Source organism: Gopherus flavomarginatus, chromosome 1 (genome assembly GCF_025201925.1).
Source record: "Gopherus flavomarginatus isolate rGopFla2 chromosome 1, rGopFla2.mat.asm, whole genome shotgun sequence".
Taxonomy (NCBI): Eukaryota; Metazoa; Chordata; order Testudines; family Testudinidae; genus Gopherus; species Gopherus flavomarginatus.
Window position 1 is genome coordinate 87,591,362 of NC_066617.1, and position 25,257 is coordinate 87,616,618.

Genomic DNA, 25,257 nt, shown 5'->3' on the forward strand with positions numbered 1-25,257 from the left:
TTCCCTTCCCTGCTTTTGGGAGGGGAGGGATAGCTCAGTGGTTTGAGCATTGGCCTGCTAAACCCAGGGCTGTGAGTTCAATCCTTGAGGGGGCCATTTAGGGAACTGGGATAAAAATGTGGCTGGGGATTAGTCCTGCTTTGAGCAGGAGGTTGGATTAGATGACCTCCTGAGGTCCCTTCCAACCTTATATTCTATAATTAAAAAAAAAAATCTATGATTATCTGGAGCATTTGGCACAGAACTCACTCACTCATCAAGTTAATAAGTGGGATTTTCAGGAGTGTTGAGCATTGGTCTGACTCTGCTCCCATTGAAGTACATAAGAATTTTACCGGATTTCACCAGGAACAGTTTGGCCAACACTTGAACATTTTTGACAATTCCACCCAAACTGTCTTTGGTATGAGAGGTGGGCTTTTTTAAGATACTTACTAATATCTTCACTCTTAACTGGTCTTTTTCACTGTAGACATCTACCTATTTTCCCTATCAGCTGAAACTGTGATTGGTAAATTCACTCTGGCTAAATAAGTAGCCAGCTTTTTCAAAGCCACAGCTCCATAACTAGATTCTAGGGAAGCATGAAATATGTATAGGTCTGTCTCATCTTATGCTGGGGTTACGTTCCACAGTCAGCGCGTAAAGCGAAAATCATGTATAGTCAAAATTACATTGAGTGTAATGGCAGGATGAATCGCCCGCACTATAGAAACAGTATTTAAATTGTTATTTTTCTCATTTTTTTTTGTTTTTTTGTTTCTTGTTTTTGCTGACCGCGTAAAGCTGAAATCGCACATGTTAAATGCGCCTAAGATGCGACAGACCTGTACTGCGGTCTCCCTTTCTTTAAGGATCTGTCAGGTTCATTAGTTACCCAGGAGACACCATGGCCTATCAGGAGTTAGGAGACTTAAGATTGTATTTTCAACACTGTTACCAATTCATAGTGCAGTTCTGGCAAGCCACTTCACCTGAGTTTATTAATCTATTAAATGTTTGTAAAGTACTTGAAGTACCTAGGGTGAAAGGTGCAATGTAAATACGAAGTGTTACTGAGAAACAGTTTATAAGTGTATGGAACCTGGATTTCCAGTTAAACCAAAGGACCAGGAACATTCTGAGTTCTGAAATCCTTACAATACATAGAGAAATAAGTAGCTGAAGCAAAAGATTGTGATAAATCCATTTATAAGGGCTCAGAAAAGACTGTCCCTCTATCCATTTTTGCCCTTTGAGTTTTAAAGAGCATTGAAAAAAAGAACTTTCACTATGAACATAAGAGTTCTTTGCTTTAAATGAATAAAGGGATGAAGACCATTCACAGTAAAATATCACAGTATGATACAAACTCTTACCTGTTTAAGATCAGCATTTTCACTTTTCTCTTTTTCTAACTCCTCAGACTGTATAATTTGCTGTTGAAGTTTTAATCTAAAATTTAATATAGGTATAATTATTTTTATCTAATTAAAATGTAACTATTCTAAAACATAACTATTCAGCTTGTTAGTAGTTAAACAGATAAGTCTGTTTAACCATTTGAAAGGCTGATACTCAACAATACACTCTTGCGTCAATTATAAAATAAGAAGTTGTGTTTCTACTGTATGATTAGACTACACTAATGTCAGATTCCAATGATTTGCCTGATTTTATATATCCTTGATTTGACACTGAGGTTTATACATGTGGGTATGTGGATATGATAAACAGTTGTAGAACTCCATTGAGAACTTTGACAACTGTTAAGTTAAAACTTGTACAGAAAAAGGTGCTTACAGAGTAGGAGCAATCAAATTAGGCCTCTTGATTTGCCACATGTTCACAAAAAAACCAATTCTAGGGAAAGAGTGGTTTTTGGGGCTGTGGGACTGAACCAGCAGCCACAAAGAGATCAGTTTTTAACATTTAACTAATTAAAAATTACTTTAAACAGCATTTATTGGGGGGGGGGAGATATTCTGCTTAAAATTCTGTAACCCATGACTCCTCTGAGCTTTGTTTTTTAAATTATTATTAATTCTTTGTTTTCCTTTTTATATGAAGAAGCTAAAAAAATTGTTTTAAAACAAACACTTTGTATATTTTAAACAAGGTTTTTTTAAAAACCCACATACATTACCTAACATTCTGAAGCTCCCTTCTGATAGACTCTTCTGCCAGCTGCATAACATGCAATTTTTCTTCATACTCTTCCTTTTCAGATTGCCTCCAAGCATCTTGTTCCACTTTCATTTTCTCTAACTCAGCTAATCTGTTCTCAAGTTCTAACCTGAAACAATGTTCAATATTTACACAAGGACAAAGTGATAACAAAAATGTTCAGTTGAATATAACATTAAACAAGTTAAGTCATGCTGTCCCCTACCCTTTTTAAAAACAGAGCAGTAAACAAGTGGACATACTTTTCTTCCTGTAATGCTGCAAGTTTTTGAAAGCCTTCTTCTTTGGCAGCTTGTACTTTACGAATGAGCTCACGATCCTTTTCTACTAAAAGCACTTTGTGGCGTTCAACTGCTGCCTTGAGAATTTCATTGTCTGAATGCAATCCTGTTTTATACAATATATACATCAGCATGATGAAATATTTAAAGTATTAAAATCATTTTACAAACACGGATAAAATGGAACTGTGAATCCACTTTTCATTCACCCATAATATTCCATCATTTTAATGAGAAAAAATGTGCAAGGCTTTTACTACTGTTAAATAAAAATACTTTAAAATAGAAAACACAATTAGAGACTAATTCTTATGTAATCATGACTAAATATTTTTCTAAAAATACTAAAATAAGCAGCACAGACTTGGATTAAGAACTGAGTCTGCAATTTAGATTTAGTAAACAACCATATTAGTTAAACAAATGCCCCTGGATAAAACCTTCCATTGTGGATATGGAAGAGTTAAGTGAACAAATGCATTGTACTTAGAGAGTACAAGCTGAAGTTGATGGGAAACTAATCAATCACTAATGGAACTTTAATGATCTGGTTAGAGAATAGCCCCTATTTTAATTCACTAAAACAAGCTGAAGTGGAATTGGGAAGAAGACTGACTATATTGAAAACCTAAAACTCTAATGTACCAGAGACCAGTTACAATGGAAAGAGATTTGTGGAAACATCAACAGTAGTGGAAAAGTTACTGCCCCACATGATTCTGAATGATTAAATACTATGGCTGTAAAAAGAAGAGTGAAATGAGAAAACTAATGTGATATTCAGGGCCCATGTACTCAATGGCAAGATGGACCTGACCCTTGATTTATTAGGCAATCCAGTAAGAAACTGAAAATGCTGCAACAACTTCAGGTAAGTTTAAAAGTGAAGGGGTTTGTGGAATGAAATATCAAAATAAATAATGAAGTAAGTACATTATTTTAATATTAAAATTAACTGTTTTTACTTTGTTCTGACATTTTCAGTTTTCAATAGACTACACATTTTTGTATTGCTAGCCAACAACTATATTTCTAGAACTTTGGGGTGGAAGCTAGAGATTTTGACAGCTTCTTTTTTTCATCCAGGAAAAGGAGGGATATATTTTGGGATTGTTGGATAAAGTGAATGTTCTGCTAAAATGATCAGCTGTGAAACAGTTAACTGTTCTGATATTTAAATGGCCCCCAGGAAGCTTTGGCATTCACACCCCTATAAGCTATTATTTTAGACTGTCAACCTATTCAGGCAGATAACAAATGCACTGATTACATTCCAACTGGTTTTGGAAGACTTTCTTCAAAACCATGAAGGCTAGAAACAATCATTTTTCTTCAGATGAAAGCCTAGATCCTTGAGCCTAACTCTGTGGCAAATTTTATAGCTGCAGAATCATGGAATACAGGAGGTCCCATTGTCAATCTTCTGTAGACATTAAACCCTTAGTTCAAGCACTAATTATAACAGAGAGAAAAAGAAACTGACTATACAATTGGCAATATTAAATAACATTGACAAGGCAAGTTATCTAAATATGTGAATTAGCACAGATTATGCTAAGATATGTCCTGGATTCATGAATTTACATAAAATGAGAGTCATTCATACAGAGCTTCTACACCTGGTGGATTAGGGGATACGACAATGTTTTTAGACAGCAAATTCATTTTCAGATTATCTATTATAGTGCAGATAGTCAATGTGTTTCTTCAGAGGTTAATTTTTAGTGTATTGTGGTAGGAGCTGCAGGTTACAACAGAAACCATTAGAAACTAATTGCACATTACCATCCATTTCACTTTGAATCTTGTTTCTCTCTCTTTCTACCTCACTCTTGGCTCTTGCTGCCTCCAGTCTGACATTAGTTACTTCTAATTTGTGTGAATGCTTAAGTTCATCTACCTGTTAATTAGAAAATAAAACCAAATCAGTAATATTACATCCTAGCAATTATTTTGATCCAAGCTTGTCATATAGCATCTTCCTTACAAGCAAATATGTTAAACAATGGCAATCCATGCCTATTGTAGAAAATACACTTTGTGAAAAATTCTTTTCATCCACTGTTTTTCATATAGCCACTTCAAAGTAACCAAGCATCCATGCTATATATCCCATATCTGCTTAGCAACAATAAGGCTATTAATACACTGTCACTCCCCAAATTATACTCCATTGCCACTTTCTTTCCATAAATCCTTCAAATTGAAGACACTGGAAATTCTTGGATAAATTACAAGTAATTGTTAATATGAGTTACTGCACATGCTTAATTCTGCACTATATGTCTCCATAGGAAAGATGTACTCAGAGCAGACACTCAACCAGTTACCAAGGTGTCATATACTAGAGTTGTAATACATCATGTTGAAGCAGCCAGCTACAAGCACCAGACTGGAAAGCTTCCTTTTTAGAGAAAGCTTGTGCTCTTTTATTTACTGTGATTTTGCACACACAGTGAGACAGATTGGATTTCTAAACAAAAGGTAGTATCCTGATATTTTGAAGCATACACTTCTACAAGCAGATGTCCCAAAACTGTGCAGCTTGTGCTTAGAAGGCTGCTCACTTGAAGTGCCTCATTAAGACATTAGTCCAGTATTATGGACCTTGATGCTTTCTCCATTTTATGTCCATCTTCCATCCTGGCTTAAACCTCCTCAACTTCTAGCCAAAACGAAGCTATAGAGATTCTAAGAATATGAAGTGATACAAAAATACAGGAAAAATAATAATTCCACTGAAAAAGTCCCTATTCAGTTCTGTTTGACAGCAACTTACAGCATCTAGAGATCATAGCTTGCTACGCAACTTTCTTAAAAATCCAATTGTTCATAGTTTTAAAATAATTTGAAACCAGATGCATCTTTTCTGAAACTGTAATGCATAAAAGCTGCCTCATAAAACCAGTAGTTTTAAATAGGACATCAAATCACTAAAGGTAATTACTGCCTACGTGAAACTTTCTATAGTTTAGGCTCTTACTGCACAGTAATTACACAGTCAGTGAGAATTAAATATCTAGAGGGAAGCACTTATGAAAATCCATTTGCAATGACAAATGTAATTACAATCTGCTAGCACTTACAAGTTGTAAAAGGTTAAGAATGACACAGTAGCTTATTAAGTAACTACACTGTGGATTTGGATCCTTAAATATGAAGTTGAGAACATCTTAGGGAAATTCAGCAAATACTTAAGGAGCCTTCTGAGGCACAAACCCGAAGAGGATACATAAATCACTTGAGCACTCAAAGGACCTGTGTTCTGAAATAAGCTTGTCTGGATGCACAGTGGGAGGGGAGCACAGCGCTGAAGGGACTTACTGCTCACATTCTTGGAGCAGACCTGCTTAGGTGGAAGTACTCCAAAACCAGTACTATTTAGTCAAATTCCTCAGCACTCCTGCGGTCTTACAGGGAACAAAAATTAACACAACCCTAAGGCTCCATACCCCTTGTACAGCTTCTGATGGGGAGCAAACAAGAAACAAAAGGGACGGAAGGACCAGGCTGTTTTAACTCTTTTCCTTCTCTCTCTCTCTTTTTTTTTTTTTTTAAAGTTACCTAGCACTCACTTTCCAGGACAGGGGCTTTCTTCTTATTTGTTCATACAATGCCTTACCTTGATGGATCCCTGATCCCCAGATGCTACTATAATATAAATAATTAGATAGATCAAATAATTAGATAAATAAGAACTAGGTGTGGCATGTTACACGAGTAGGCATGTGGGCTGTTTGGTGTTTTGTCCTCTTCCTACAGAAGGTTAGAATCATACTGCCTGGGAAAATGTAATTCAGGGCTGAGGTTGTCTTTTTGGTTGATCTCTATTGTGAGTACTGGGTGTGCTTAAGCTCATCTTGAACAAGTTCTGGGATTGTTAAATTTGGACTGTGATTTGTTCCATCTTTCACATTTCTTGTGTTAGGTATCTTTTTGAGCCATACTACGGTGAGAACAGCTGTTAAATAATGTAATATTTTGAATGGATGTGTTTATTATTTTGGGGGGTATGTTCCAAAAGGCAATAGATGAGTGTTTCAGTTTTTGTTTGTTGATTTTTAAAAAAACCAAACCAAACCTGTGTTGAAGGTATTCTGCATAGTATTGTATGTGTGTGACCAGAAGTTGCGGATCTGTAGGCAATCTCAGAAATGGTGTGGGCAGTCTAACCACAATCTCTCCAGTAGAGACTGAAGGAACTAAGGTTTACTTTGTATTATTATTTCCAATGGACTTCTCTCCAAGATACACTGAGAAGAAGCGGTGAGGATTGTTAAAATAATGTCCGTCCGAGCATCCTCTTCTCTGGGACTAGAATTCTGAGTGTATTTTCTCATACAAATGAGAAGTAAAGCTAACATTAAGTCAAATAATGTTTCTGGAAAATTAAGTTGTTTTGACTGTTAGGAGAAAGTTACCAGATGGGCACTTTTAAGAGCAATTCCACGAGGAAAGGAAAATACAAAAAACACAGAGTTCTTTATTTCAGTCTATAAAATGAATGATTCATTAGACAAGTAACATTGTTCTTAGCTAGATTTTAAAAATCACCAGAAACTGAATCTTGATAATCCAATTTTCTTTTTCATTTCAAGTTCTAGCAATTTTGTTAAGATTTATCACTATAGCCTGATGATTTTTACTGAAGTAAGCAGTCACAACCCTTATTTGATAGCACCAGACATATTAGCGGTTGGAAAAATCTACTATGGTACTAATGTGGCTCTTCAAGCATCACATCATAAAAAAACAAAAATACAAAAATCCACAGAATGAGATAAGGATCAAAATCTCAGACTCCAAAGACACTTACAGTGATCATGTTTTTCTCTAGCATTACAGACTCCATATCTATCATACCAGCTACAATTAAAGAACATTTATTACGGATACTGTAGACTTTGAAAGGGCAGAAAATAGTTTACATTAAAAATAAAGTGAAACATGGTTTTAAAAAGTCAGATGAAACTGCCTTGTCCTTCAGCTTGAAACCAGATGTGAAAATATATTGCTGATCCCACAAAAGCACTTACTTTAGTGGCCAAGGCACTGATTTCTCGTTCAGCTTTGTGTAATTTGCTGGTTAGGAGAGTATTCTGCTCATTACTGATCTGTAGTTCTTTTTCAATGCGATCAATCTGGAGCTTAGCTGACTGCTTTTCTGCCTTGAATAAAAAAAGTATTTAGAAGCTTTTTGGAGCAGCAACTATTTCTTGATATGCATTTGTACATTGTATAGAACAATAGGGTCCCAATCTTGATTAGGGCTTTTTGGGCACTACTGGCTTACATATTACATGTTTATAGTAAGGCTGCGTGTCTGTCACAGAAACCATGGATTCAGTGACTTCCGTGATTTCTGCAGCAGCCGGTGCTGGCTCAGAGCCAGCAGCAGCAGTTTGGGTGTGTGTGGGGGGCTCAGGGCTAGAGTATGGTAGGAATGCAGGGACGCTCCCGGGCTCCCACTGACATGTCCCTGCTACTCCTAGGCGACGGGGGGCAAACTATGGCCCGTGGGCCACTTCTGGCCCATCAGACACTTTTATCAGGCCCTCAACCTCCTGCTGGGGAGTGGGATCTGGGACTTGCCCCACTCTGCCCGCCCAGTGGTCCCCAACTCCCGACTCCCAATTCCCTTGATGAGCACCATCTTCTGGCACATAGAGCCACGCTGCGGGCAGATGCAACTTCACTATGCTGTTTCCGGGATCGGAACCTCGCTCCTACACAGCAGCCCCAACATGCGGTAGCTAGCCCAATCCCCTCCTGGTCTCCTACAGACCCACCCTTGAGAGCCTAGAAACCACTCAGGGGCTGCACTGATCCCAGCTAGGGTGCCTCCACCCATGGCAGTGGTGTCACTGCTGGCAGGGCCCCTAGGAGTCCCCGGCACCACCTCTACAGAGCATCTCCCATCCGATGAGTCCTCCCTGCCCCCACCTCATAACATCCCTTATAGAGCCCTCCCATGCTACACCTCATAGAGTCCCCCTCTCCCACCGGGCATTCATGGCCCACCATACAATTGCCATACCCAGATGCGGCCCTCAGGCCAAAAAGTTTACTCACCCCTGTCCTAGGCAGAAGGCCCAGGGGGCTTCGCGCACTGCCTCTGCCCACAGGCGCTGCCCCCACAGCTCTCATTAGCTGCAGTTCCTAGCCAATGGGAGCTGTGGAGCTGGCGCCTGTGGCAGGAGCCGTGCACACCTCTGGCCACCCCTTCCCGTAGGAGCTGCAGCGACAAAATGATTGGAGCCAGATAGGTAGCCTGCCAGCCCCTGCCAGCCTGCCAGCACTGGGGGTGGGGAGGGTCCCCAGGCCATGCACTGCTGCCTGTCTCCCTCTCCCAGCACCAGCGGAGGTCCCAACCCCCCCCACCCGCTCCGAGCGCTCGCAGCCCCCCAGCCCAAGTTTTAGTTCGGGTTATTTAGTAAAAGTCGTAGACAGGTCACAGGCCATGAATTTTTTTTTTTTTTTTTTTTTACACTACCCCTGACCTGTCCATGACTTTTACTAAAACTACCCGTGATTAAAACATAGCCTTAATTTATATTTAGTAGAGGTTTGCTGTACAAGATGATCTCTCTCTAATTTACTCAGAGTAACACTTGTTCTCCAACTACATTGCCCCCACAGACTCTCATGCACCCCCACACCCCTAAGCCTTCTGGAGGCAAGAGGACCTGAAGCTTGGTTAGAGGGGTCAGGTATTTATACCCTCCGACAGTAAACTGTTAGGCTGTAAGGACGTGTGTCTGCAAGCAGTGCTCCAAAAAGGCTTCTGTAGACGCAAGCCCCAGCACAAAACTCCTACAGTGTACCACTGTAAAGTCAACATCATAAAGGATAAACAACAGTTTCAGTGCTCTGCATTTTGTTGTGTTTGAAGAGAGCATTTAAGTAAAATTTCAAGTAGATGCTTAATCCAGGTTATTGACTTCAATCAAGTTATTTTCTCCAATAAGATTTAAACAATCACTAAATTAAGATTAGAGTAGATCTAAGCATACTGAAGTGCATTTTAATAGGTCTTTAATATGCTGTGCCCATTTAAAAAAAATCTACAGCAGCGTTTGTCAAGTTGTTGCCTTCAGGACCACTTGATGGTAATACACAGCAATATGGCAGGCATCCAGTGCTGGTTCTTCCTTGTTTCTAGCTGCTTTTACAGAGATACAGCTCACTGCTGTGTAGGGTGACCAGAAAGCAAGTGTGAAAAATTGGGACAAGGGGTAGGGGGTAATAGGTGCTTATACAAGACAAAGCCCTGAATATAAAATCAGGACGTCTGGACAAACTATTGCAGTGAAGAGCCTGGGCACCTATAAAAGTAAGATGGAAAGGAAGCCAGTCTAACTGTGGGCTGCAGCTACACAGTAGGAAGAAAATCCACCACAGACTGGAGCTGCCAACAGACGAAAAACAGGAACCATTAATGAAGTGGAAGCCCTCAAGCCAGTGAGGAATGTTCAGTGGAGAACTGAAACTTGAAAAGTATGTACAGAAGAGAAGTAGGACAGATGGGACCTTACAGTAGGGAAGTATGTGCAAGGGGACAAGAAAAGGAAGCTAGGAAGTTGTGGCAACATGTGCAGGAAACATGAGTACTATGTGGTAGGCAAGCAAGAAGAAAACACAACAAGTGAGTGGGGCTGCTTAAATGAAGAGCAAAAGTAGAACATATAATTAACATTTTTTAAAAGGACAAAACTTTTATTGTATTAAAGACAATTAACACACACACTATCCCAATATGAAATTCCAGTTAAGCAACTGCAGTTCACACATGCATCTTAAGTGACTGCAAAGACAACTGTGGGTGAAAAGGAACATGGTCTGTGAGAATCTTTCAGTTAAGATGTTGCCCATTCTATGGCAGAATTTGAGAAGTGATGACTTAAAAATAAAATCAGAAGTAGAGAGTAAGTTCGGAAAATGCAAACTGTTTAATTCTTTAGCATGTCCACGGAACCAGAGCCTACTGGACAAAAACTTCCAAAATGTATTTCCTGAGTTCCCCTGAGAGACAATTAAACTTCTTACCTCCAGAGATCTCATTGTAGTCTGCATCTCCGCCAGCTGCCGTACCTGTATTCTTTGGACATTATCTGCTTGCACACCACTATTTTCTCTCTCTGCTCTTAGTTCTGCTACCTCAGCTTCTAAACCTTTTAATTTTTGATGTAGTTGAGCCTTTTCTCTTAGGAGTACCTCCACTCGCTTATTGTCTCTTGTGGGATCAACACTAAGCAGCTGATTATGCAGTTCTTCTTTATCTCTATCCAGTCTTGCTATCTAATCGTTATACAGAAAAATATACAACCGTTACATTATTAGCTGTCAGTCACCAAAATAATACCCAAGTTGATAGTTAAGGAAAAGATCAGCAATTTGCATTAAACATGGAAATCTTTCTGCATTTAGATGTTAATTTATTTTCTTTGAGTAATAAGATCCACAGAACCACTACAATCAGACTTCAGACTGCCGGCTGTGCAGGAGACAAAAGTAGGCCTGTCAGCGCCTGCAATTAAAAACCCAGGGCTGGCCCGAACCAGCTGACACGGGCTCACAGGGTTCAGGCTAAAGGACTGTTTAACAGTGTAGGTGTTCAGGATCGGACTGGAGCGAGGACTATAGGACTGTGAGGTGGAAGGATCCCAGAGCTCGGGCTATAGTCTGAGCCCAATCATCTACTCCGGAATTAAATAGCCACTTAACCCGAGCCTCGCAAGCTCAAGTCAGGTGGCTTTTGCCAGCTGCAGGGTCTCATTGCAATGCCCTCAGTCAATGGCAGGAAGGATTGTCCCTCCCTCAAGAGCCTGCCAGCTGGGACAACTTCCTCTGAGGTTATGTCTACAATAGAAAGGTAAGTTGACCTATGTAATTACTGTGGTGGTTCATGTCCACTCCACCCTCCTTCTGTCAGTGGAGTGCATCCTCACTTGGAGCGCTTCCACTGACTTACAAGGGGCGGGGAAGGGGGGGTGGGGTCTGAGAGCCCAGCTACCCCTCTGGGCTCTCCATTTCCTGCTCCCTGCCACCAGGGGGAAGCCGGAATCTGTGTGGGGAGGGTGCAGCCTGGCTGGGAGCAGGGAGTCCTGGGCAGCAGGAGCCTCCAACCCACCCTGTAGCTTTCTTGTCAATTTCATGGATCCATGCTGGAGCCGTGAAATTGACAAGAATGACAGCCAACAGCAGATGTAAGAAACGCAGAGCCTGCTTTAGCTATATGAAAACAAAGCAAAGCAGTCTCTGCAATAGGAGAGCATGAGAATAATTTCACCTATAATTCTAACAGTAATATAGGTTTAAAACTAGACAGCTTCAAAAGCTAACCAGCAATTCTTGAATCTTAAAAAGTTGATAAAACAGAAGACGTGAATTATTTTGAGTCTCAAGACTTGATTGTGCACATTATAACTGATTTACAAATTGTATGTCTCAGAATAAATATCAGTTTGTGCTAAATTTTCAGGTAAGCACCTAAATATAACATGCAAGAGGTACATGCAGAGGTGCAACTGGTAATTATATACTTACTTGTGCATATATTTGCATTTACAGTTTAGACTCTTTCTTGAAAACTTGGCCCCAAATAAAACAGATCATTAAATAGTTTATCCAAGAGCTAAATCATAGGTAAGGACAAATTTTGAAACAAGTTAAGGGGTCAATAGGAGAGAGATCATGAAAATTTTTCAGAAATGGCAGACAAAAAGATATTGACAAATTTGAAAATGGACACGTTTTCCTGCTCACCTCAGTATTTTCTGCTGCCCTTTTCTTGGGTTAGTCATCAGATATAGAACAAATTCTATATTTACTTTTATTTAGGCTATTTGAGCTACTAAGTTAGGACTGAAGAAGGTGTATTGATCTATTTAAATCTCTCAACACTAATAAAAAAGGTTTGCAAGCATTGTTATTGGCGGTCATTCAAAGACAAGCCTATTATTTGCAATAGGACAACTGATATTTCTATAAGATATCTTGAACAAATTGATGTAAATTGTTATGGACCAGACCATGACAAAAATGTAAGAGAGCTGACAGTACTCTGATAACCAACATATTACAAGAATACAAAAAAAGATGACAAAATTATAATAGTTACACTAAAATGACAAAAAACCTTAAAAAAATCTTTTTATAAATACCTCAAATATTTCAATTTTACAGTTGTTTAACTTATATTACATATTCTCTACCTACCTCAGAGTCATACTTTATTTTTTTCTCTTCTAAAATACGTGCATGTTCTTCCTTCTGGTGTTCAAATTCTGATTTGAGGAAGGTATGTTCATAACGAAGTTTGTTATATTCTGTTCTGTATTTTTCTACCTCCTAAATTAATTAGGAAGTAGAACACAGATTCACTCAAGCACAGAAATAGATAAACATATAAAAGTAAATACTTAATACTTTTGTTTTATTTCATGAATCATCCATGGAATTTCCCCACGATCTTTTCATAAGTCATTTTTATGCCAAGCAAAATATCAAACAAGCCCTCCCTCAATCTAGACAAAGAGAAGTTAAATATGTCTTACTACTTACTTCATCTAGTTTCCGAAAGCGCTCTCTCATAGGGGTTTCCAATTCATGTTGTATTTGTGCTTTTAACAACTCAAGCTTTTGAGGAGTTAGTACCTGATGTAAACAAATGTACTGTAGAATAATTAACCAAACAGACATATTAAGCAATTCATATTGTAAAACAAACGTTGAGCAATGAAACATTTCATATACAATTTAAAAAAGTTATTTATGAACATATGCCATTTATAAAATTTATTTTTAATTTTTTCCTACTTTCATAAAAAGCTAATCAATTCAGGTATAATTGATGTGCTTTCCTAGAGAAAAATTTAACATTGCAAAGGTTAACAATATTAAATATATATGAAATAAATCCAGCCACTACATCATCTTTCAGGTTGTTCAGATAAGGTACACTCAGGATCCTTACAGTATACTCACTACCTTTTTTATTGCCTTCTTCCTTAATTGCTGTAATTCAAGTCTAATGCTCAAAGAGTGAAGGACTTGTTTTCTTCCCACTGTCATTCTGCTTTTTCAGTGATTTGCTCTCTTTTCTTTATTACTAGATTAAAAAATTATGAATTGATTCAGGGAAACATCCATAAGCAGATGAGGGCAGAAAAGAAAAAGCCCTCAGAAAAGTGCACTGGGCATGGTCTTACTGCATTCTCATTTTCCTGATGAAGAGTGAAAGATTTCTGGTTACGGTTCTCACACTAGGGCCCAAAAAGAGTTTTGTTGCTTGTTTTTAAAGAATACAGATCATCCTGCTCTGAGATATAGTATTTCTTAAATTATAGCAATTTTTTGAACTTCTGTTGGTGTCTAGCTTTTGCATATATCAAATCAGATTGGCAACAGGTTGAACCCTTCACTGAATTTTGACTGGATTTCATTGGTAGCTGCAGAACCAGAGAAATGTGGCATTACTACTTAAAACAAACAGACTTTTGGGAAAAGAGGTGGGAAGAGTGTTTAAAATATCTCCATTTTGATTTTAGTAGAATATGCCAACAGATAAGGCCAATTCACTAAAAAAGTTGTTGTTTTTTTGTTTGTTTTTTTAAAACTAAATAGCCTGCCTTTAAGAACTCTCTCCACCTTGACAGGAATAAAACCTGAGTCCTACAAACAAAAGAACAAGTGCCCCTAGAATTCTTACAGAAAAGCAGACCATAATGGCTTAAATCCAACATGGCAAGATGCTGGATGGCCAAGTAGCTCCCTGCACCAACTCTCAATTGCCTCCTATAAGAACAAAGTTCTTTCACTGGCAGCTGAATAGCTAACATGAAACCTTCCCGCTGACTACCAAAACACCTTCCGATCAACACTGGTCACAGAACGGACGAGTCATTGGAAAGTCAACTCTGACAAGTTCCACTTTTCTTCTGCCATTCTGGGCCCCTGAAGTGCTTCAGACCCTGAAGATCAGCTCTGGAAGCAACATCAAAAGACTTTTCTTCTTCATTCAGAGTATACTGAACTGTGGGTAGACAGAAGATCTTTAGAATTTTCAGTCACACAGGATAGCCTTTCCCTGACCACATTCTGTTAAATTCCTAAGAATTTATGTTTTTATGTTAACTAGAAAGCTCTTGTGATTCATGTGTCATGCTGGATCACACAAACCCTCGGAGTCTGATAAGCAGATTGCAGTTGTAAAAGAAACTAAGGAAGAACTTATTTGAGTAGATTGGACAGGAACAGGATCACTAGAAAGCCAACCCACTGCAGGAAGGCTGATACCACAGGCAAAAAGTAAGTGAAGAATCTGAGGCAAATGCTGATCTGCAGAAGAGGGCTCAATACAGGAGATGAAGGTTTGCTCAAAAAGAATGCTAGAAAGTTATTTCACTGGCAGCTGAATAGCTTACATGAAACCTTCCCGCTGACTACCAAAACACCTTCCGATCAACACTGGTCACAGAACGGACGAGTCATTGGAAAGTCAACTCTAGTCTTTCCAAACTGTGGGGAAATGATAAATAGTTACTGAAAACATCATTGACATCCAAAGACTATCCTGATAGTCAACATGTGATTTGCACAATTTGAATTTTAGCTAACCTCACTGTACCAGGTACAATGTATGTGCTGAAGCACGCACTATATTGCAGCTTGGAATAGTTAAAAAACAAATGATGAATAGTGGCATCTTCATAAGCTTCTTCCCAGAACCTGTTCAGACCTTGAGTGCCACAGGTGAAAAAGCTTTCTTTATGAGGCACCGATCTGACTAAAGAGGCTAGCAATAGGGAAAATATGTTCTCGGTCAACAAATTGCAGAAGTAGTATCTTTGGCTGAAAACAAGCACTGCTGATAAAAGTTCATAAAAACGACAGATGGGAGAGGAAGAAAAGAGGCTGAAGGAAAATGGAAGCTTAATTTTCTCTCTTCAGTAGGTCTTCATTCACAGGATGTAAGACTCTTTTCTTTTTGTGTCACCATCTCACAGAGCAAGAGGGCCCAATGCATTGCATAAGCTGACTGAAATCCCAGTGAGGATAGCAGAATCCCAGCTGCACTATTGACACAGGGAAGAGATATGCGCCTCCCTAATTTTCTTCATCCTTCTTCATAACCAGTCTAACTAATTTTTGATCCCCGGAGAAGGAGAGAACCTGACATTATTAATACTAGAACATAGTAAAGAAGGAGTGTGCCATCAGTGGCACTTTTTCAAGAGACTGATAGAGACTACTATTCATGGAATGCATGATAACAGAGTTTAGAAGATCTAAATGGTACCAGAAGTTTTAACTGTCATTTCATTTGTGCTCCTGCAGTAAAATTACAAGAGGATTTGTGATTTGAGGACATAGCTGTAATAGATCCAATTACAAGCAGAAAGAAAAACTAAAGCTAAAACGCACAATACATTGATAAAGATATATTACAGAAATGTTTCTACAGAAATTCATATTAAGTTCTGGTAACCACTGTCTCACCTGCATCTTCAGTTCTTCTAGTTCCCTAGTTTTATCTAATAATTCCCCTCGGAGCTCAGCAAGAAGACATTGAAATTTGTCATGGATGGCTTGCTTTTCAACTAACAACCGTTTGAGCTCATTTTGTGATTTCGTATACTCATCCTGTAACCTGCAAAATATACAGTATTTTTATTTTATACTAAGACTGCCCATTTACCCTCTAAAAACAGATCTGTTATTCTGTGACTTCAGATTTTTCAGCATAAGAAAGAAGTACAGAAGCAAAAGTAAAAAGACATCAAATCTGACAAAATATCTACCAGGTATCATTTCCGTCCTCCCCCCAAAATACATTTGACATGGTTACCATTCTAAATTCTTGAAATTACTTCATATTTACAGATACACTGAATATTTCAGAACCCTGACCTCGCATATGTTGAGACCTTTAAATTGTTATTGTGTAAATAACAAAGTATTATTTTAGAAAACTAACTGTCAAACTTGTCCTTAAGCACAAATGAGTAGTAATGTACATTTCTATTGGACACTGAGTATTTTAACAATCAAAGCCCTTCCTCAATGGAGCAATTTACAGAACTCATGACTGGATCCAGTAAACACTTGTACTGCTACTCCTACAAATTAAAGTCAGACAGATTATTAGCTAAAAAAAACAAAACAGCTCAAACAAAATAAGGAAAACAGACATGTAAAGTACTGTACCTTGTATGCTCTGCCTTTAGAGTTTGATAATTTGTTTTATGATTTTCACACCGCATTCTTTCATCGATTAAAAGTTTTTGTATTTCTTCTTGTGAACCAGCAAGATCACTATTTCCACTTCTTGGATGAAGTATGCTGGTGAAAGTATCCATCCTGGCTAAATATTATTGAGTTGACAACCAGGTAAAAATGAATTCAGCCCAAATCTACCACCTTCAGAAGGATTACCTCCACCTTTTCTCTTGATGGCATCCCAGGAGGCCAAATTACCTGTTACAAACACAAGTGCAACTAATTAGTAATAGTCATTCATGGTTCAAAAGGCTTCAAACACTATTTTATGCTTTCATATTACAAAGCTTCATAACTTCCTTAATCTTGGCTACTCTGATTTTAGCCACAGGTGCAGCTATACTGGGGAGTAAAATCCCAGTGTTGACAATGCGTGAGTCTTAACAAAGATAATTCTATTTGCTATTCTATTTTTTAATATTTTTATTGCCTCCACTCTGGTTCCATTCGCTCAACTTTAGGTATCATTAGAGCAAATACTTTAACTTGTTTTCAAATATAGTTGAAGTACTGTATATAAGGCCCTACTTACCGGTAATTTGTGATATTGCAGAAATTACAGATCTCACAATATTAGCCTCCCGCTATCAGCTTTGGACATTAATGACAGCAATATAGTTGCAGCAAAATGTCTCATTATCAAAAAAAAATTAGCAGGCATAACATAATACTTGAGTGTTTATATTGTTCCAGCAAATTTTTCTTAATCAAATAGGTCTTCTCTGGCTTTTCCAAATTTATAAAGGTCTGTTATTACTTTTCTGTAATTTTCCACTTCTTATCCACGGCTCGGCCACAATTATTGACAATCATCCCACGATTCAACTAGGGCCTTACATGTAACTCATTTTCTAGCATTCCAACCTTCACTAAACTCTTGTGGATCCATTTTAATGCTAACAATTTTATCCCGAAGAATGTGTTTCAATCTACAAGACCTTACCCAAAAATCACATGCCTCCCACACAGAGAAAAAACAACATGCCATATTACATACATTATAAAAATAGATGGTATGAAATCCAAGGCTCTCTTGATGTTAATTTCTTTCCTGAAATTTTTCCCACCATTACTAATAGTGAGGGCAGTGTTGGTAACAGCTGAAGTGCTACTGTAGCCAAAGTGCCGGAAGTGACTGGTTTTTCTTTTGACTTGTCTTGTCCAAACTTGCCCAGAGGAGGAAGAAATTAGAACTGAGCCATCCAGTGAGGAAAAGGACTATGGCTATTCTTCCTGTGACTGTTCTCCCTGCCTCTGCTTTTCCAATTCTGAGCACTAATCCTTCAGTAAAACAAATTCTGAATAAGCAATCTACTTTTCAATCCAGGCTTTTCAAGAGCAAGAATAAGGACCAGGTAGCGATTACAAGCACAATTGCATAATATTTTTCAATAGGTGCATCAATATCTGTGTAAGGAAAAGTGGTCAAAAACCGATCAAAATTCTGAGGGCTACAAAAAGTGTTTAGGCAGACCTTCCAAATGAAGAAATACAAGACAACACACACAGGAATTTCCAAGCCAAGAGTTTCCATCTGAAAAGGACTATGGGGGGCACCATTAAAACACAACTTTACTGTGACTCAGATCTGTACTGTCATGAAACTAAATTCCAAGTCCCAAGCTGTAAAGGCGTCAGAATTGAGAAAGCAATTTTCAGAGATAAGGAACAAGCAAATAAGCAAAACATTCCTAATTCCAAAAAATGGATCTGAGTCTCCCAAAAGATTTGGTCAAGACGACTACCTTGCTTGAGTAGAAACCCCCCCCCCCCCCACAAACAAGCAGAACGAGCCTAAAACTGAAGCAAATAAGACAAGGTGGAGGTTCTGTGAACACACCAGCCATCAAAAAAAGAGAAACTGAGAGAGAGTTGGGAAATGGAAAATTATATATCCTCAGTTCCACACTGCAGTGACACACTTCATAAGGAAGAACTGGATATTGGACACTGAGTATTTTAACTCAGTATCCAGTTTTAACTGGATATTGAGAAGGTCCGATTCTGAGAACAGGAAAGAGAAGCATAGTTTACAAAACAGGTTTTTTAAATGTCAAAAGAGTAAGTGGTACCTATATAACCAAATAACCCTGTTTTAGATTACAGTGACATCTTGTGGTAGATTTTAAAACCTGCATAAAAGTCTGAAGCTGTCAGTTTTTAAAAACACTTTTACATTGTCCCATTAAAGTTAGTGACTTGCATAAGTACACACAGTTGCCATCCAAGTGCTAAATTGCACATAACATGCACCTTAGACCATTTAATAAACATTGCTGATTAATCCATGGTCAGTGACTTCTAATATTCAATCTAATCACAGAATCATAGATTAGGGTTGGAAGAGATCTCAGGAGGTTGAGTCCAACCCCCTGCTCAAAGCAGGACCAACATGAACTAAATCATCCCAGCCAGTGCTTTGTCAAGCAGGGCCTTAAAAACCTCTAGGGATGGAGATTCTACCACCTCCCTAGGTAACCCATTCCAGTGCTTCACCACCCTCCTAGTGAAATAGTTTTTCCTAATAACCAACCTAGACCTCCCCTCACTGCAACTTGAGACCATTTCTCCTTGTTCTGTCATCTGCCACCACTGAGAACAGCCAAACTCCATCCTTTTTGGAATCCCCTTCAGGTAGTTGAAGGCTGCTATCGAATCTCTCCCCCTCCCCCCAGACTAAACAATCCCAGCTTCCTCAGCCTCTCCTCGTAAATCATGTGCCCCAGCTCCCTGATCATTTTCATTGCCCTCCACAGGACTCTCAATTTGTCCGCATCCAAAATCACCATTATAAAAACAAAAAAAATGCCAAAATGTTTCTTTCCTTTGCCATCCCAACACGGTATTTCTTTCACCAAATCACATTAGTGCATGCTCCAGGACAGGCAATATTCACTCTTGGATAAGTGGATAATATTGAATTGCCTTATTAAGGCTACATTAGTAAGGCAAGCATCACTTCCAGCTAATGGAAGACACTTGCTTATAGCCATAAATCATACATTAAATCCACAACATGATTAGATAATACATACAGAGTTCAGGATTTTTTTTTTTAAAAGAGAGTTATAATTAGTTATAATTTCTCTCTCCCTCTGAGGACTGTACAGTTTTATTTATTATAACTAAGGTCATCTAACTTTAGAAAAAGAGGAATATGAAATATTTATATAGTTCAAATTTAAACTCAAGCATTTCTAAAAATAGTTTTTCTGTAAAATATCTGGCATATAGAGTATATGATGGCATATTGTGATTGACTAAAACAGCCATCCCAAAGGATGATGTAGTAAAACCTTTTACTACATCATCCTGCGTCTGTACACCAATAGGAATGAGTGCTGATTCTTCGATCAAGGGGTGTAAGAGTGTATGTATCCCTTTAAAAAGCTAAATATCTAACTTTAAAATAATGTTACAGAGGAGAATAAAGGCTAATGTGAATAAGTTATCTGCTAAACTTCCAATCACCTTAATTCTGTCCCTTATTGTCCTTCTCACTTAAATAGAGGGTTAGAATGTGTCTGGTTTTTTTGTTTGTTTTTTAATAATCGACTACAATCTTTGCTTCAAGTCCTGGCAAATTCAGAGATATCAGGCCTTTAAGTCACCATATCACCGTTCATTAAAAAAAAAAATCTTATTTAAAAACAGTTATTTAAAAATATATTGATAGAATTTTTATTACTAACTGTTGTAAATGGTAACTACGGTAAGTCAACCTAAATTTAGAGAAGATTATGTAATCATACTAATTTAAATTTTGAAAACTCCAAAGCATCACTCTGAGTTATATGACATAACCAAGTTACATAATGGTGGTTTCAGTGTTCAATGGCAATTGTTTAGGATTACCTGCATAACTCATTCAAGGCTCTGCTTTCATTACTATAGCCTGGTCTAACCTACAAAATATTACCATATTTGAACACTCGTATGATCAATGAAGTTAGATAACAAGGCTAAACATAATTTTTGGCCAGTGCAGAACAGGACAAGTAGTATTCTGCCTTGTGTCAACTAATTGTATCAGACATTAAAAAAAAAACAAAAAAAAAACCACCCTCTTCTTCAGTTATTACTGTAAGTGTAAAGTTTAACAGTAGTTTCATATAATGTACAGAATAATCTGTTTACCTACTTATTTCAGTGTTCTAGAATGCAAAGCCAATACCACCTCCCTGTGATCACCTCCCATGATCTCTCAGTACACCTGTGTTACTGTGAATTAGTACTATCATCAGCCTAAAAGAATAAGACTCTCTGCTGCAGGAAACACAGCTCTTCTGGCAATGACTGAGGAACTCACTACTCGGAGAAATTAGAACCACCATGAAGGTCATTGATTTGACCTATCTTTCCCATAAAAACCAAAAACAAACACACCCACCCACCAACAAGGAACAGCGAATGGAGAGAGATATAGAAGATTCTTTGGTATACTGTATTTACTTCTAAAATCTGTAACTTTCTTAGATGCCACAGTGAGGAATGCAGAAGAAATACCTACATAAATATTTTTATAACAGATGCTATGGAATATTTGAATATCCAACACCTATTATATTGAGAAGGGACAGACATAATGCTATGGAATTGTGGCATATTCAAATACTACTGTATTAACTTTATAAATGTAAGATGTATCTGTATGGGCTTGTTCGTGACTGTATTCCTGGCTAATTGGGTATGATAAAGAATGCTTCATTCAAGAATTAAAGACAATGGGGAGTAATTAATGCAAATATCCAGTACTGAAACAATCCAGCTAACAAGTCTTTTTGTAGTTTCACGCTCCTAGGGAAAAAGCACATGGACTGGTTTGACCTGGTTCAAAGACCTTAGCAGAAAGCCTTTCAACTGATTGAGAAAGGACAGGGATACCACCCAAGAACTGACACAGGCTCTTAAATATTTTAAGCCTAGCAGGGTCTCCATATGGAAGACGAAGGACCACCTAGTATGTCAGTTCATATAAGCTGTTTATTGCTTTAAGATATGTTTTCTGTTAAAACATTTTGTTCTGAATAACTAGTACTTCGCTTTATGAAAGCTGGCTTGTTACTGGATAACTGTCATTGGCCTGAGAGAACAGAAATGCAGGTGTTAAACTGAAGTCAGACCTAATGAGGTGATCACAAAAAATAGCAAAGGTCTGCACCCTAAGGCCCAATCTGCAGGAAGCGAATCATGGGATTGCACCCAGAGAAAGATGAATGCAAGAGGCCTGTGACCTAAGTGGGGTGTCTTGAGGCCACAAAGAGGTTGGACATGCAGTTAACTCAGGAACTCTGACACAGATCAATACATTGTTGTAAGCAGTGTAGTTGTCGCCCTGTCCTCCCAGGATATTACCTCACCCCTTTTGGAAAATATTCATAAATCTCTTACATATGTGGCAAGAGAGACGCCAATCTCAATTCAACAGTCTAGCCACTTCTTTCCTAACAGTGTGTGAAGTATGGCTCTCAGACAGCAATGGGCTATTTAAAGCCATCACAGAAGCAATAGATAAGTATAATAGTGCTGATAAGGTGATATACCCTAGGGAACTTCCTAGTTTCTGTTACACTAGAAAAACAAGTGTCCCTTACAGCGACTGCAACCAACTAGGGCTACGTCCAGACTACCCGCCGTATCGGCGGGTTAAAATCGATTGCTCGGGGATCGATATATCGCGTCTCATCTAGACGTGATATATCGATCCCCGAGCACGCTTATATTGATTCCGGAACTCCATCAACCCCAACGGAGTTCCAGAATCGACAGGGAGAGCCACGAACAGCGATCCCGCGCGGTGTGGACGGGTGAGTAATCCGATCTTAGATATTCGACTTCAGCTACGTTGCGTATCTAAGATCGATTTCCCCCCCGTAGTGTGGACCAGCCCCAAGTTGTGTTGATGTAACCTCTGGGACTCGTTACAGGAGCTAAGCCATTTTCACGAACATGCATGAGATTTGTATCCACCCCCGCCCCCGCCCCCGCCCCCGCCCCCAGGCTGATGAGCGAACTCAAGGTCCATCGACCCGCAGGTCACAATTGACAAGATTTTCTCTCGCCGGTTGCCAAGTCATTGGTCCTCGCCTGGACGCTCCCTCCGTGCTGATGCACAGGCCTGGGGGCCTTTCCCGTCAGGCGGCGACAGCTGCCGAGAGCGGCTCGCACCCTGAAGCGAGCGCTGGCAGCAGGTGCCCGCGGCTGTCAGCCCCTGGGCTCCAGCAGCACAGCTGCAAGGTAGGGAGACGTGCGCCCAGCGCAGCCGGTTTCTGTGCCGCTCACCCCGGGCAGGTCGCCGCCCGTCAGGCCGGGACTGGAGCTCTGGGGCCAGGCCCTGTGCAGGGCCAGGCACAGGGGTGGGGGAAGCAGCCGCCAGGCACGGGGCCAGGCCGCGGAGAGAAGGGCGACCCGCGAACCAACCGCCGAGCCCCGTCCGCGGCAGAGCCCAGACCGCTCTGCGGGGCAACTAGGACACCGCCACGCAAAGGCCTGAGCCACCCGCTCACTCACCCGGAGCAGCCGCCAAGAAGGTTTAAAAATGGCGCCTCGCCTCCCGCTGTAGCCGCCCGCCCCGCCCCCTCCCCATACCGCCCGCCTGTGACCCCACTCGGGACCCGTCAGCCTCCCGGAATTCCCAATAAGACTGACGCCGCTAAGCCTCGTGGGAAGGGGGAAGCGCTGAGCGAGAAGCGAGAGTGCCCTGGAAACCGGCTCGCGCCTGAGGCGCGCGAACGCTGGGCCCCGCCCCCAGCGGGAAGGGCGCTGCCAGGCCGCTCTATTGCCCGCGGCCGGCTCCGGTCTGCTCGCGCGCCCCTTGAAAGCCCGAAGGCTCGGCCCGGCGGCAGCGCAAGGGTGGCTCCGCGCCGCTTTCCTCGCCCACAGGCCCCGCCGGCCTTTCACCCGCGCTGCCCCTTCCGCGGGGAAAGCTACCAGTCCGCCCCCCGCGGCACCGCCTACACCCGGGAGTCGGGTCAGCCACCCTCCCCCCGTAGGGGTGCAGAGGAAGGCGGTCACTGGTCTGATTTTATCCGCGGGCCTCGGGATAAACCCAGAACAGGATTTTGCCTGGTATCGAGCAGGGAGCGATGCCCGTTTGTAGGGTTACCATTCGTCCGGGTTTTCCAGGACGTGTCCGGCTTTGGGGGTTAAAAATAGCATCGGGAATTTGTAAAGATCTAAAAATGTCCGGGATTCCCTCCCCCCCCGTGCATAGCGCGGTGCGGCTGACCGGGCAGCCGGCCGGATAGTGCCACTCGCATGGGGCTCCGGTGTAGTGTAGGATACTGCGCCCCGTAGGAGAGTGCTGCCGGCAGCACATCGACACTTAGAGATGTTTAGAAGCTGCTGTTGGATTAAACTGCTCCCTGATGTAGCAAATGCCGACAGGCACATTCCGAGGGGAGCACTATCCCTCACTACACGGGCTGCGCCGTCGAGCTCCTCCCCTCCCGTGCTGGCCAGCGGGCTGCTCCGCTTCACTCTGCGGGGGCGGGACCGGGCTGTGCCCTCAGCTGGGGAGCGCGGCGCCCCACACGCTGTTCTGAGCGGCAGCCTGCAGGGTAAGGGGGCTGCGGGGGAGGTTGAGAAGGGACAGGGGGGCTCTGGAGGGGGCAGACAGGAAGCAGGGGGAGGGTTGGATGGGGCGGGGGCCTGTCAGGGGGCAGGGAATGGGTGGCTGGGGTGTGGGAGTTCCAGGGGTCTGACTGGGGTTGGGGGTGTGGATAAGGGTTGGGGCAGTCTGGGGACAGGTAGTGGGTAGGGTCCTGGGGGGGCAGTTAGGGGCAGAGGTCCCAGGAGGGAGCAGTCATGGGACAAGAAGCAGGGGGCAGTTAGGGGTTCTGAGGGGGGTAGTCAAGGGGCAGGAAGTGGATGGGGGCAGAGCTCCCCCATCCTTTTTTTTGATTGTTGAAATATGGTAACCCTCCCCACTCCATCCCCTCCAGTGTGCGGTCAAGCTCTTGAAAACAGTGACCCCCCACCCCCGTGCACTGTTATTTCACATGCACCATGCAAGATCATGCCAACAGGGTACTTCCAGCAGTACTGCCGTATATACCTCTAATTCAGTGTTTCCCAAACTTGGGACACCGCTTGTATAGGGAAAGCCCCTGGCCGGCCGGGCCGGTTTGTTTACCTGCCGCATCCGCAGATCCAGCCGATCACGGCTCCCCTTGGCCCTGGTTCACTGCTCCAGGTCAATGTGAGCTGCTGGAAGCGGCATGGGCTGAGGGATGTACTGGTTGCTGCTTCCAGCAGCCCCCATTAGCCTGGAGTGTCCCAAGTTTGGGAAACACTGCTCCAGTTAATTATTGCATTAAATACAGTATACATGATAAGGTATATTTGCTCTTCGGGTTCTGCTTATATTGCAGAAGTGTTTGACAATGAAAGAAAATAGGTGAAAGTGCTCAACTGCTGTATGCCTGTGTTCATGGTAACTCCTCTGCAGAACAACAAAACTTAATGTGCAAAATGCATTGCAGACAATACTGAAAAACAAGATCAAGCTATTATACCACATTTCAGACCC

General features: G+C 40.9%; 1 protein-coding gene across 7 annotated transcripts in view; it reads right to left on the reverse strand.

Moving 5' to 3' along the window:
- The window catches only part of CEP83 (centrosomal protein 83), a 35,366-nt gene extending 11,922 nt beyond the window's left edge, over window positions 1-23,444 (reverse strand). Inside the window, exons 1-11 of one of the 7 annotated variants that reach the window (XM_050935075.1) lie at window positions 23,238-23,442; window positions 16,656-16,925; window positions 15,948-16,098; window positions 13,011-13,121; window positions 12,666-12,797; window positions 10,494-10,745; window positions 7,484-7,615; window positions 4,233-4,347; window positions 2,409-2,553; window positions 2,126-2,275; window positions 1,359-1,434 (exon numbers count right to left, since the gene is read on the reverse strand). In XM_050935075.1, the coding sequence (XP_050791032.1) occupies window positions 1,359-1,434; window positions 2,126-2,275; window positions 2,409-2,553; window positions 4,233-4,347; window positions 7,484-7,615; window positions 10,494-10,745; window positions 12,666-12,797; window positions 13,011-13,121; window positions 15,948-16,098; window positions 16,656-16,807 (1,416 nt within the window). In that variant the 5' untranslated portion in view covers window positions 16,808-16,925; window positions 23,238-23,442. Of the gene's footprint in view, window positions 1-1,358; window positions 1,435-2,125; window positions 2,276-2,408; window positions 2,554-4,232; window positions 4,348-7,483; window positions 7,616-10,493; window positions 10,746-12,665; window positions 12,798-13,010; window positions 13,122-15,947; window positions 16,099-16,655; window positions 16,926-17,724; window positions 18,018-23,237 lie in introns of those variants that run through there. The other 6 variants (XM_050935047.1, XM_050935065.1, XM_050935056.1 and 3 more) reach the window with 6 other exon arrangements.
- Between the last annotated feature and the right edge of the window lie 1,813 nt (window positions 23,445-25,257).